General features: G+C 38.7%; 4 protein-coding genes across 4 annotated transcripts; 1 reads left to right on the forward strand and 3 right to left on the reverse strand.

Annotated features, from left to right (window-relative positions):
* Positions 1-988: 988 nt before the first annotated feature.
* On the reverse strand, positions 989-2,948 carry LOC119991230. The gene is made up of 2 exons (XM_038837518.1): positions 2,333-2,948; positions 989-2,046 (listed from the first exon to the last, which is right to left on the reverse strand). The coding sequence occupies exons 1-2, from the start codon at positions 2,644-2,646 to the stop codon at positions 1,197-1,199; spliced, it is 1,164 nt and encodes a 387-aa protein (XP_038693446.1). The 5' UTR covers positions 2,647-2,948; the 3' UTR covers positions 989-1,196.
* A 556-nt stretch (positions 2,949-3,504) lies between these two features.
* On the reverse strand, positions 3,505-5,381 carry LOC119991229. The gene is made up of 2 exons (XM_038837517.1): positions 4,905-5,381; positions 3,505-4,535 (listed from the first exon to the last, which is right to left on the reverse strand). The coding sequence occupies exons 1-2, from the start codon at positions 5,225-5,227 to the stop codon at positions 3,692-3,694; spliced, it is 1,167 nt and encodes a 388-aa protein (XP_038693445.1). The 5' UTR covers positions 5,228-5,381; the 3' UTR covers positions 3,505-3,691.
* Positions 5,382-5,957: 576 nt separating this feature from the next.
* On the reverse strand, positions 5,958-7,702 carry LOC119991170. The gene has a single exon (XM_038837414.1). The coding sequence runs from the start codon at positions 7,202-7,204 to the stop codon at positions 6,077-6,079; it is 1,128 nt and encodes a 375-aa protein (XP_038693342.1). The 5' UTR covers positions 7,205-7,702; the 3' UTR covers positions 5,958-6,076.
* Positions 7,703-9,909: 2,207 nt separating this feature from the next.
* LOC119991172 lies at positions 9,910-12,465 on the forward strand. Its single transcript, XM_038837417.1, has 8 exons — positions 9,910-10,348; positions 10,582-10,662; positions 10,783-10,842; positions 10,976-11,019; positions 11,485-11,527; positions 11,632-11,703; positions 11,825-11,926; positions 12,012-12,465. Exons 1-8 carry the CDS (start codon positions 9,977-9,979, stop codon positions 12,132-12,134), a joined length of 897 nt encoding a protein of 298 aa, XP_038693345.1. The 5' UTR covers positions 9,910-9,976; the 3' UTR covers positions 12,135-12,465.
* Positions 12,466-12,834: the final 369 nt, after the last annotated feature.

The raw sequence follows: 12,834 nt of genomic DNA on the forward strand, positions 1-12,834 counted from the left end.
TCATTAAGTTTCCGTTTGTGAAATCAGAAGACCAACTTGCGGACGTTCTTACTAAGGCAGTTTCAAGTAAAATCTTCTTCAACTCACTTGACAAGTTGGGCATTAGAGACATCTATGCACCAACTTGAGGGGGAGTGTTGGCATGAGTTGAAGAGAAATTATGGGGATTGACTTGATTGGAGGAGATAATGCAGGAAAAATATTTTATACATAATTAGCTTACTGTAATCACGTAGTTCCTACCATAGAAAGTGTACATACCAAAAGTAGTTTATTTGACTTTCACTTGTATTGATCTATATATAGGTATGTAAATCATTGAATGTAAAGATGAATAAAAAACGTAAAGATCTCCTCCCGTCTTCTCTGTTTTATAGACCAAGGCCCAACCCACCTACCAATACCGGGAGAATATATTCAATGGTTTTGGTCGTCAATATCATAGTGACATTTTATAGGTTATTAATATCAATTCATGTGGTTGAAAATAATTTCAAATTTAATTTGTAAACTAATTATTTTCATCTCAATCATCCATGATTTGGCCTTACATTCCATGAATTATCACGATTTTATTGGTTATGGTATACTACATCAACGTGTGACATGATATATCAAGACCACTAAATATTTTCTCGGAGGCAGGGGCAGGTTCATCACTTCTATCTGAAGATACCACCCAAATTAGAATGCTCAAGTAAAGATATGGAATGGATAAAGGTATGGTGTTCAAAATCAAATTATAACCCAAAACCAAACCAAAAATTTTAATTCAGTTTGGTTTTGGTTTTTATGAAATTATCTCGCCTCCCTCATTCAAAGCCTTAAAGAGTGAACAATACCTCTTTTTTTAAATATTGTTGAGAAATATGTTTTTAATTAAAATCGAGTCTTAGGCACACATATGTTTAATCTAACCGATTGTCAACCGTGTCACATCTTATTGGTAAGAGTGAACAATACCTTTGGATGCAAAAAGGCATCCACATAAAGCAAAACAAATATGTTATTTGCACAATAACGCGTAGCATTTTATGTAAATAAAGATGAGAAACTAATTATGAGAAACAATAGAATAATACTTTACAAATAAATAGAACACCACCCCGTAGCTATAGGACTAGCTTAAAAACACATAATTAGCATACTCCATGAGCTCTTCTTATAATATCAGGTAAGAATTGCTGCAGGAATTTTCATTCCCATTTGGCTCTAATCTGTTGAGTATACCTAAACTCATATGTGAGAACCAAACTCCTATCCATTCTCTTCAACACAAACCTCTCCACCAACACATAGCACCCAAACTTGGTCCACTCTCCCATACCTTTAAACTCCTCAACTCTCTTCACTCTCACTTCCCTTTCATTCCCATTGCTGCTCCAACCAAATCTCTCTTCCTCCCATTTCATTCTGTCAACAATTGCCAAACTCAACCCCACGCTTGCAATTGCATCCCCTGCCTGGCTGCGGAACCACATCTCTCCATCGATGCTATTGTCTTGCACAACCTCCCTCCCATCACCAAACTGAACCACTTCTTTCTGCACATTAACATCAACAAACACTTGATTGCCTTGTTTCGGACTACTTTCGCACGCGAAAATCTGCTCCCATCTCTGTTCAAGTGTCATCTCGTAGTACCTTGATCTGCTAATCTGGTCCTTGAGTGTTCCTTCTTTGATAAACAGAAATGGACAGTACCACTTCCCTACAACTACTGATGGCGAAGTTTTATGCGTTAAAGGGAAGTTGTTGAAGTCGGGGAGGCGAGCGCGGAGAGTTGTGTCAAGGCCTCTGGCTTCAGCTAAATCAAAGTCTTTTGGAGTGGAGGCATACACTGTCCAACCCTTTCTCCTCAAGAATGATGGAGGAAAACCATCAGGAGCTACAGATTTTGCCGTATAACAGCCCCAGTCTCGACGTCGAATCTCGAATTGCTGATACATGTTGTGATGGTCGAAGGGTTGTGGTTTTAAGTCCTTAATACAATTGCAGAAACAGCAGGTACTCTTGTCCTCCTCTCTTGAGTTTGTGAATGCTTCCCTGAAACACAATTCAATTACAAAGTTAATTTCAAGACTTGAATAACAACTGCCGTTCCTAGTTGTTGAATCTCTATTGGGTCAAAACATATGAACTCGGGAGGTCCTAAATTCGATCCATTGGGAGTAATGCGTTTGTGGCCACCTGCCATCAGGTGGGAAACTTTGTGCGCTCGGACTTAACGACCCGAGTTTAGATCCACATATCATATGTACAAAGTGCAAACTTCTATGGCGTCGTTCTCGACTACCCAAAAAAAAAAGTGAATTTGATTTTTTATACATACCCTATGTGGCTTCCCTTTGGTTGTATTGCATAGTACCTATTAGAAGACAATGGTTGATCAAGAGCAGGAATTAAGATAACAGGGTTAACTTCAGTAGACTGGCCAACAGTATATTGGATTTTGAGGTTTTTGTTTTGCGGAAAAGGAAGGTTTGGGAGTAGTCCACTCTTGCACAATCCAAAACAAGAGGAACCGGTAGGCTGAGCTTCTTCATCTAGGATTACTAGAATACCAGAGTTTGGACCCTCTGGGGGAGTTTCTGACAGAGCTTGAGGGAACCTTTTGAACATGGACAGAGGCCTTGTCACATACATTCTTTCCAGTTTCTTAAGACGCTGGCTTGTTTCTGGTTTACATCATCTGCACCAATGGTACACAGATATACATACGCATATATACATACACACATATACCACAGTTGACTTGGCTATTAATTTGGACAAGCTAAACACGGTTTCATAGAAAGTGGTAGCCTCTTATCCACAGTTGCCTTGGCTATTAACTTGGACAAGCTAAACACGGTTTCATAGAAAGTACTAGCCTCTTATCCATTGGAAAGTCGTATATCGTTTGTCTGTCGGCATTACCTGTTGTTGTTTGACGATTTATATGATTGGACAAGGTAATGTTTTGAAGTGGACAATTGCTGGGAAATTTCTCAGAATCTTCTTGTGTTCTCATTCAACAATAGACTCTCTGTTTATTCTTGAACATATATTGCTTAGTTGGTGCATTTTGGTCCAATAGAATAATTCCATGTAACTATGTCAATAGCTATCAAAATTTAAAAAAAATAAAATTCTTTTTCATCTGAAGCTGTCATTACAGCGACAGCAGGCTCCAGCCACTCCAGAATCCCGTTCAGATTTTATAGGAGCTGTAATTATTCTTCCAACATTGAATAGTCTTTCAATACTATTTGTTGGTTGACTTGGATACGTTTTTGCATCCAAAATATTGTTCGCTTTGGGATACCTTTACAGATACTTCTACCCACTCACTCATGATTTTATTTTACGAAATTTTCTCGTATTCCCCATTTAGACTCATAACCTCTTTAGTTTGAGAGAATGAGTACCCAAACACCATCTAGTCTAGTTGAAATGCTCGTAGGGGTATTCCAGAGCGACAATATCTTTGGATGCAAAATCGCATCCACAGGGAGTATAACAAATATGCAAACAATAACCAGTGGTATTTATGTAACCAACCATGAGAAACAATACAATAAACAGTATAACACTTAATAAATAAATAAAACACCACCCCTCAGCTGTAGGACTAACTTAAAAACACATAATTTAGCATCCTCCATGAGCTCTTCTTGCAACTTTTAAGCAAGAATTGCTGCTGGAATTTTCATTCCCATTTGGCTCTAATCTGTTGAGTGTGCCTAAAATCATATGTGAGAACCAAACTCCTATCCATTCTCTTCAACACAAACCTCTCCACCAACACATAGCACCCAAACTTGGTCCACTCTCCCTTACCTTTAAACTCCTCAACTCTCTTCACTCTCACTTCCCTTTCATTCCCATTGCTGCTCCAACCAAATCTCTCTTCCTCCCATTTCATTCTATCAACAATTGCCAAACTCAACCCCACCCTTGCATCCCCCGCCTGGCTGCGGAACCACGTCTCTCCATCAACGCCTTTGTCTTGCACAGTCTCCCTCCCATCACCCAACCGAACCACTTCTTTCAGCACATTAACATCAATAAATACTTGATTGCCTTGTTTCGGACTACTTTCGCACGCGAAAATCTGCTCCCATCTCTGTTCAAGTGTCATCTCGTAGTACCTTGATCTGCTAATCTGGTCCTTGAGTGTTCCTTCTTTGATAAACAGAAATGGACAGTACCACTTCCCTACAACTACTGATGGCGAAGTTTTATGCGTTAAAGGGAAGTTGTTGAAGTCGGGAAGGCGAGCGCGGAGAGTTGTGTCAAGGCCTTTGGCTTCAGCTAAATCAAAGTCTTTTGGAGTGGAGGCATACACTGTCCAACCCTTTCTCCTCAAGAATGATGGAGGAAAACCATCAGGAGCTACAGATTTTGCCGTATAACCGCCCCAGTCTCGACGTCGAATCTCGAATTGCTGATGCATGTTGTGATTGTCGAAAGGTTGTGGTTTTAAGTCCCGAATACAGTTGCAGAAACAGCAGGTACTCATGTCCTCCTCTCTTGAGTTTGTGAATGCTTCCCTGAAACACAATTCAATTACAATGTTAATTTCAAGACTTAACAACAACTGAAAAGCAAATTATTTGGCGATAACCTAGTTGGTAATCTCTCCAGACTTGGGACTTACACCGACACAACTTTCCGAAAAACATGTTGGCTGGTTTTTGGGTTACCAAAAAAAACATCTGAAAGTTTGAAACGACCGGGTGGTTCCTAGCATGGATGATGTGGACTGTTCTGGTGACCCGAAGTTTACTCCCACTCAAAGGTCCGTAAGACATGCTGGCTCATTTCTCGGTAATAAAAAAAAAATTCGTACAACTGGTGGTTCCTCGTTCAAAAAAAGAAACAAATAACGCAGTTGTTGGCGATTTCGCTATTATACTTACCCTTGATGGCTTCCCTTTGGTTGTATTGCGTAGTATCTATTAGAAGACAATGGTTGATCCAGAGCAGGAATTAAGATAACACGGTTAACATCAGTACTAGTCTGGTTCTGGCTATCGCTTTGGGTATATTGGATTTTGAGGTTTTTGTTCTGTGGGAAGGGCAGGTCTCGGAGTCGTCCACTCTTGCACAATCCAAAACAACAGGTCGGCTGAGCTTCTTCATCTAGGATTACTAGAATACCAGAGTTTGGACCATCAGGGGGAGTTTCTGACAGAGCTTCTGGGGACCTTTTGTACATGGACATAGGCCTTGTCACGTACATTCTTTCTCCTCCCAAAAAATATATATATCTGCTGCTTTCTGGTTTTTTAAGACGCTGGCTTGTTGCTGGTTTACATCATCTGCACCAATGGTACCTATACATATATATACATATATACACACATAAACATAGTTGATTTGGCTTCAAATGCGTAGTTTGTGGAAATTTCCAACCGTTTGACAATTTATGTGATTGGACTTGGTAATGTTTTGAAGTGGACAATTGCTGGAAAATTCTTAAGTTTGACCATATCTTGGTATGATTGTGCTTGGGTGTTACATTTGCTTGGGTTAGCAGCAACGGAAACAACGGCGGTCAAATTACAGCGGTAGACCAAGGCCAAACCCACCTACCAATACCGGGAAAAAAATGAAAATATTCACTGGTTTTGATACGTCACGTCAATAGCATACTGATATTTTATAGGTTATTAATATCAATTAATGCGTGATTGAAAATAATTTTAAATTAAATATATAAATTAACTATTTTCATCTCAATCATCCATGATTTGGCCTTACATTCCATGAATTATCACGATTTTATTGGTTATGGTACACTACATCATCGTGTGTGACATGATATACCAAGACACTAAATATTTTCTGGGGGCGGGGCAGGGGCACCTGCAATGCATATTCATCACTTCTATCTCAAGATACCACCCAAATTATCACAAAACACTCGCTCTACGACCACCCATGTAAATACTCCACGAAGTTACTAGCCAGAACCCAAAACTGATTTCCCAAATATCATAATTATGATCAACATAGACACCAGATTGAGGTAAAATGTGAACAAGTGCATAAAGGAAGATCCAAAATCACAAATGAACATCGATCGAAGCTACCATTTTTGTGGGTTTTCACATGGTTTGACCACAAAATCTTCATCTTTCTTCCTTGCAGTTGGATGTTGCCTGAAAATCCATCTCCATCTCTTGAAACTTTTCCTGCTCTTCTTGATCCCTCTGTCACTCACTGTGATTCTACATGAACCCCCTCTAATGAAATCACCTTCCCTACCATTGACATCTTCTCTCATGCTACCAAAACCAGAGTCTGGATCTAATTGAACACTCTGTTTCAAAGCAGGGAACTCTGTTTTTCCTTCTGATGGGAAATCAAATTTCAAGTCAATGAAGCCTGAACCATCTACGCTAGTGAAATTCCCTTCTCTGAGTGAAAATATGCGTCTGGTTGCTCCATTAAGACCAGAACTTTCATGCTCCATGAAAGTACTGTCTCTTCTTTCACTATCATACCCACTTCTTCTTGGCTCTGCTTCACTGAATCCGCTCTTTCTTGGTTCTCCTTCACTGAACCCACTTCTTCTAGCAGCTGAAATGGAGGTCCGAGCAGCCGAAATGGAGCTCCGAGCACCCGAGAATGACATCATGTCACCTCCATCTTCTGATCCAAAAAACCCACCTGCCCTGAAACTGCAGAGAGACCTGGACCTCGAAACACCCATGTAATCGACAACCCACAAGTCACTTTTCTCATCAGTCCCTCCTCCAACGCTACTTCTCTCACAATTCTTCTCTCTTTTCTTCCCAAACAACCTCCCAATCCTCCAAAACCCTCTTTTTCTCTTGATCTCAACACAGCTGCTACTACTCCTCTTGAGCAAGAAAACCTCATTTGTTTTGTTATCAATATCACTTTTGGGCTTCGGGGTTGGTTGATCTTTTTGTTCATTTTCAATGAGAAACGACATGCGACCAACACTGCCTACCTCAACAGCATTTGAATTGCGATTGGACGAGACCTCAGAAGAGCAAGAGCAGCACGACCGACGCTGCTCCCCACAATTTGAGCAAACCAGCTTCATCAACCTATCCTCGAGACAGTAAGCGCATACACCCACGGAAGACGATTGTGGGTGTTTCGTGCATTGAAGATCCGACGACGAACCATACTCCGAGAACATGTCGCTGTTGTACATCTCCACTGCTTTGCCCCTCTCTTTCATTGCTTCTCTTCTTCAAATTTGGGTACTAGTACTCGAAGAAGTAACATATTAATTGCTCTCAACGTGTTTGACAAAAGGCCTGTGAGACTGTGAGAGCATCAATGAAAGGGGAGATTTGTTTCTGAAGAATAAAGAGGCACAAGAAAAGACAGTGAAAAGATCAGACTTGAGGATTTCAAGTAGGAAGTGATGGACAGATAACATCAACACTGATGGAAAGAAAGTGAAGGCGTTACCTTTACGTTTTCTTTCACTAAACAGTGATAACTAGAAAAAGATAGACCACAAGAGCACGAGTTCCCTCCTGGTATAATTGTGTGTGTTCTGTAGGGGCAGTGAATGCAACATCAAGTTTGAGTAAAGCAGTGAACAAACACGCCTCCAATAAATTCTTGTTCGTACAAATTATCTCACTCAATCTCGCACTCAACAAAATATTCTTGTAGTCAGGCAGGCGCTGTATGTTAATAAAGCAAAGCCCTATCTCCTTGCATGTTAACTAGAATTTATTTTTTTGGGGTTCAAATACCATTAAGTGAGACAGTTCAAGGAGTAACAAAGTCGTACATGCATAATATATCCATGAGAATAAGATAACCCAAAGTGAAAAATATGATTAGCGTATATGGGGCTAAAATTTCTGATATGATATCAGAGTAATTCGGTTCAGTTGGACGTAGCCTCTACTATATTATGGGTTGATCGTCTGTTTGTCCAGCCCACACATGCGAGAGAGTGATTAATAAAGCAAAGCTCACATTCTTACATGTTAATTAGGTCTTTTTTTCTTGAGTTCAAGTACGATTAAGTGAGACGTTATATGAAAAAATAAAGTCGTGTGGGTCCGATATATGCACGAAAATCTGATAACCCAAAACGGATAATATGATTGTCATGTACGAATTTCTAATATTGAGTTTTATCCTAAGTTACGTTATCGTCATGTGAGGATTTTATATGGACATGAACCTGATGAGTTAAGTTTAGGTCGATATCAAATGTTGAAATGTGGAAGTTATATGATGTCATTTATTGTTAAAAAAAAATCTCTCTCTCAATCTTGTCATTGTGTTGGGTGACCTTATAGGTTGACTTTTAATGTAGATGTCATAAATATTTCTTCAATAGTAGTGGATGTCTTATTAAAAGTTTGAGAGAGAGGGGTCCACTTTCCTTTCATTTACATGGTTTTATTATGATGGTTCATGGGACACACAGACAGATTATGCTGTGTCGTTCTCTTGCAGATCATGGGGTCGCTTGTCGCACCCACAAATCTACCCAATGACCCCACCTGGACCACTTAACTCCATTTCTTTGACTTTTAGTAGAAACTGACGGTCTTGATCTGGTCATCTGTATTGGCAAACATGTAGGGGAGAGACATAACAGCGAAAATTGGGAGCAATGAAGTTTCAAGGTCTCAATAGTGAAAACTCAGATGACTTTTGACAGTTTTTCTCAATTCAATTGGGAGATGCCCTAAACTCTTAAACGTGTGCTCAATAGAATATAAGAAGGCATATATAAACATCATTTTTAATGAAAAATATTGATTTTAATATTAGTTGTTTTTACCGCGTATTTTTGAACCCGCAACTTATTTGAAATTCTAAGAAGTGGCTACTACTAAGACAACAACTCCTTGTTATATAAACATCATAGTGTATTACGGCTTTCGTAGAATAATTTTATTCGTATTAAGTTTTGTTTTTATCTTAGTAGAGTGACATTCTCGAATCAACTAGTTACTTATTTTCAAGGAGCATTGTAGTGATGAATATTCAAAATCAATATAAGCCTAAGTAATTATAAAAAATTTAAGCTTAGATTGCTATATATATATATAGTACAAAACTCTTTCAACGTAGAGTGCAAAACAAAATTGTATAAATACATGATGTACTCATTCCAAATTAGGTAGGAGCATGCATGTTTTTATCCAATAATGGGGTTTAGGTTGGCACGCCCAAAGCATGCAGGAATCAGGATCCCAATGCATCATTGAGAGGCATGTCCAAAGAATGTCTTGTTCCAAGTTAATTGGTTTTTCAAATTTTGATAATCATGATCTTCTATCTATGGTCTTGGCTTACTAATTATTTTGTTGTGTTTTGTGGTTGATGAATAAAGAAAACGTCTCTAAAGGGTTGTTGGGCATTGAATGTAAGCAACAATATGTAGATTGGTTTTGTCTTTTGAAGTTGCTCATCATTTGATCGAGTAGTGCAATAGGTCAACATAATTTGCTGGCCCCCAACTTCATGTCTAGCTAGAGATTTTTTTTAACCGAAAATGACACCAGACAAGAGCGTTCATTAAACCGTTGACATGAGTTTAAACTCGAGCCATCAGACCCACACACATATAAATATTCTACATGAGAATAGGATAAGTTGGGTCAAAACTCAATACGTGATTACAAGACTAGGAACCATAAAAAGGTCAAATGCCAAAATTACTATAGAATATAGATAGTGCACTATTATTTTCTTTATGAGTTTAAGGTTAGTTTTCTTTGAATATAAGCTAATATTGTTCATTGCCTACTTATTTTAATCACCCATGTTCTTTACCTTATCATATAAGGCTTCAAAAAGGTATAATGGGGTTCATGAGTCGGTCAAATTGTCAAAAGGCCCAAAAAAGATCCACTTAGCCGGCCAAAACAAAAGCCCAAGCCTTTGTATACTATAGATTGCAGCGGCAGTAGCAGTAATGGCGTCTCTCTCGCTCTGGGACTGAAGTGCGAGTCCGTGCCATTCATGAATAATGAATCTCTTAAAATTCCATACCCAACCCTTCACTTGTAGAATTCCCCAAACTACCTGTTACAACTCCTCTCTCTTTCGGCACCATCTCAAACTCCGCTTCAAATTCACCCCTTGTTCTTCATCGTCTCTTCTCACGCTGTCTCTCCACCGACCCACCTTCAAATTTTCGGGCTTTTCCAGAATTAATGCAGCGATTTACAAATATGAGGAGGCAGGAGGAGGAGAAGCCCACCCAATTGTATCGGCGGAATTTGAAGACTTGGCGCCGAACGGTGTCGTTTATCAGAAAACACTGAGATTGGTGGAGTGCTCCATGTTCGCTGCCGTCACTGGGCTTCTGTACTTCTTAAGCAATTCGCTCTCAATAGAGGTTCGGTTTGATGTTTGGTTAATTTGCTAAATGTATGCAGCAATTACCTTAAATTTCCAACGATTTTCTTATTATTAGGTTTCATTGATCATTGTAAAGTGTCTAGATTGTTAATATTCGATTGGTTTGTGTAGGTTGTTAATAGTCAAAATGATGAAAGATGGGTTCAATTGTTGTATAATTCAGTTATGGCCCCAGAAAAGTTTCTCAATTGGGTTATGGTTTTTATGCAGAATTACTTTGGATGCTTCTTTGCATTGCCAATAGTGATATCTTCATTGAGATGGGGAATCGCCGCCGGAAGAAAAACTATGGTTTGTTCTTGTCAACAAGGCCATTTTTTAAAACATGGACTGGCATAAGCCTGCATGTTAATCTTAATATTATTGGCCATCTATAGGTATGATTATGCAATCCTAGTTTGGCTTTGGCAGGTTGCAACAGCAATGCTATTATTTGTATTGTCTGGTCCTGTGAAAGCCTTGATATATCTGGTGAGGAGTCACTGATCTTTTCCTTGCTTATCTGAATTATTGTTTTAAAGGAACGATTTTCACATTTCGACTTAAGATACATATGGTCTATGGAATTTCGATAATTTACTTGTTTCGTGGTTCTCTCTTTCAGCTAACACATGGTTTAACTGGCTTGACCTTGGGCTCTCTGTGGAGGTAAACTACACATATTCCTCCTATAATTATTGATGGCGTTTTCTATTTCTCATTTATGCAAAGGTGTAATTCTGATTAATGATCTGATAATTGCTTGTTGATATATTTTGACCTTTCAAACAATTTCATCAAATTTTTTTCCTTGCTTTTCCCTGATTATTTATATATGTTATGTTCATTTTCCAAAATATACATTGTTCCATCTTCAAGTATCATTTGAATCAAGTGGAGACATTAAAACTTAAAAGTAGTTTTCTTCTCATATAGCAATGCAATCAAGCAACTTTAATATGTGGAATTATCATTGTAACAATATAAATGAGCTTTTAAGCAACTCTTTGAACACTTGATACTCTGCGAATAATGCCCATATCTTTACAGGTTTCCAACTGTGTGATTACTCTACTGATAGATAAATCAAAGTCAGGTGGTAACTGCTTGGAGTTTTTTTTTCTTCCTTCTCAGGTTGGGAGCTGATTGGCGTGTTTCGATTGTCTTGTGTACAATAGTAATGTCTGCGTCCCTTTGCCTTAAATTTATTCTCTCTCTTAAACCACTGGCTTTCTCTCACAACTTTTGCATTCCAATTGGTAAATGACATTTAAACTGCAGGTTCGGGCAATGGGTGCCGTGGGGTATGTTTTGACAACTTCGTTTTTAATAAGCGAAAACATACTTGCTTTGGTAAGTTTCTATCCCTTCTTGGGGGTTTTGTGCTCAAGTTTGTTCATCCTTTCTTTTGGAACTTTTTGCTCCACTTGGTATTCGAAATTCACTTATAGATTTCTTTCATCTGCCTTTTTAGATCACCATAAACATCCATGCTTCCCTCACGTTGATATTTGCTGCGACGGGCATCAACATAGTTCCATCAATGAACATAATATATGCAATCTTTGGAACCCTGGTAGACTAACCATTTACTGTCGTATTATGATTTTGTTGTATGTTGTTCGTGTATGGAATACTGAAGTTTTTCCAACGTTCAACAGGTGTTACTGAATTGTGGATTCTTTGTGTTCTTACTACACCTTTTGTATTCTGTGTTCCTGACACGACTTGGGATGAGGGGTTCATTGAGTTTGCCAAATTGGTTGGAGAAGGCCTTGGGATGAGGGGATCATTGAGTTTGCCAAATTGGTTGGAGAAGGCCTAATAGTGTCATCGATCACTCATGAAATGCCTTCAAATTCGATGGGATCTTCATTTTCATGCCCTTCTTGGATGGCGGTGCTATGACTGATTGTAATTGATACCTTACTTCATCGATCACCACACCTATATGAAGTTCCAAGCAATCTATCCCCGCTCTGTGTCTTTATGCACAGGGGAGTATTGCATTCATCTTGTTTAAGTAGTTGAGGAACATGGGTTGCCCCCTTGTGTTTTATCCAAACCATTTTGTGAAATTGATCACAGTGGAAACTGCTAGGGTATATGCATCTACACGATCTTGCACAACTTTTTTTATTTTATTTTTTCACTTTTCCACTTGAATCTGAATATGTGTGGACTTGTATTCCACATCGGTTAGGAATAAGACCCCAATGTAGTTTATAAGGAAAGAGTCAATTCCCATCAACGAAGAGAGCATTTTTAAAGACTAAACAATATGAGCACAATACATGTTCACGTTGTTTGGATTGGATTTATCTGGTTCTCATGAGTGTTCGATTTATAATACCTTTTGGTTTTTGCTCTACATAAATCTCGGCAAAAATGTACTTTTCATCCTTAATAATTTTTTTCCTTCCCAATTTAATTTAGTGTCCCAACTATGGGAAAATATCATTTTCATCATTCGGATGAGATTGA

The sequence above is a fragment of the Tripterygium wilfordii genome, chromosome 22 (genome assembly GCF_013401445.1).
Source record: "Tripterygium wilfordii isolate XIE 37 chromosome 22, ASM1340144v1, whole genome shotgun sequence".
In the NCBI taxonomy this organism is placed as follows: domain Eukaryota; kingdom Viridiplantae; phylum Streptophyta; class Magnoliopsida; order Celastrales; family Celastraceae; genus Tripterygium; species Tripterygium wilfordii.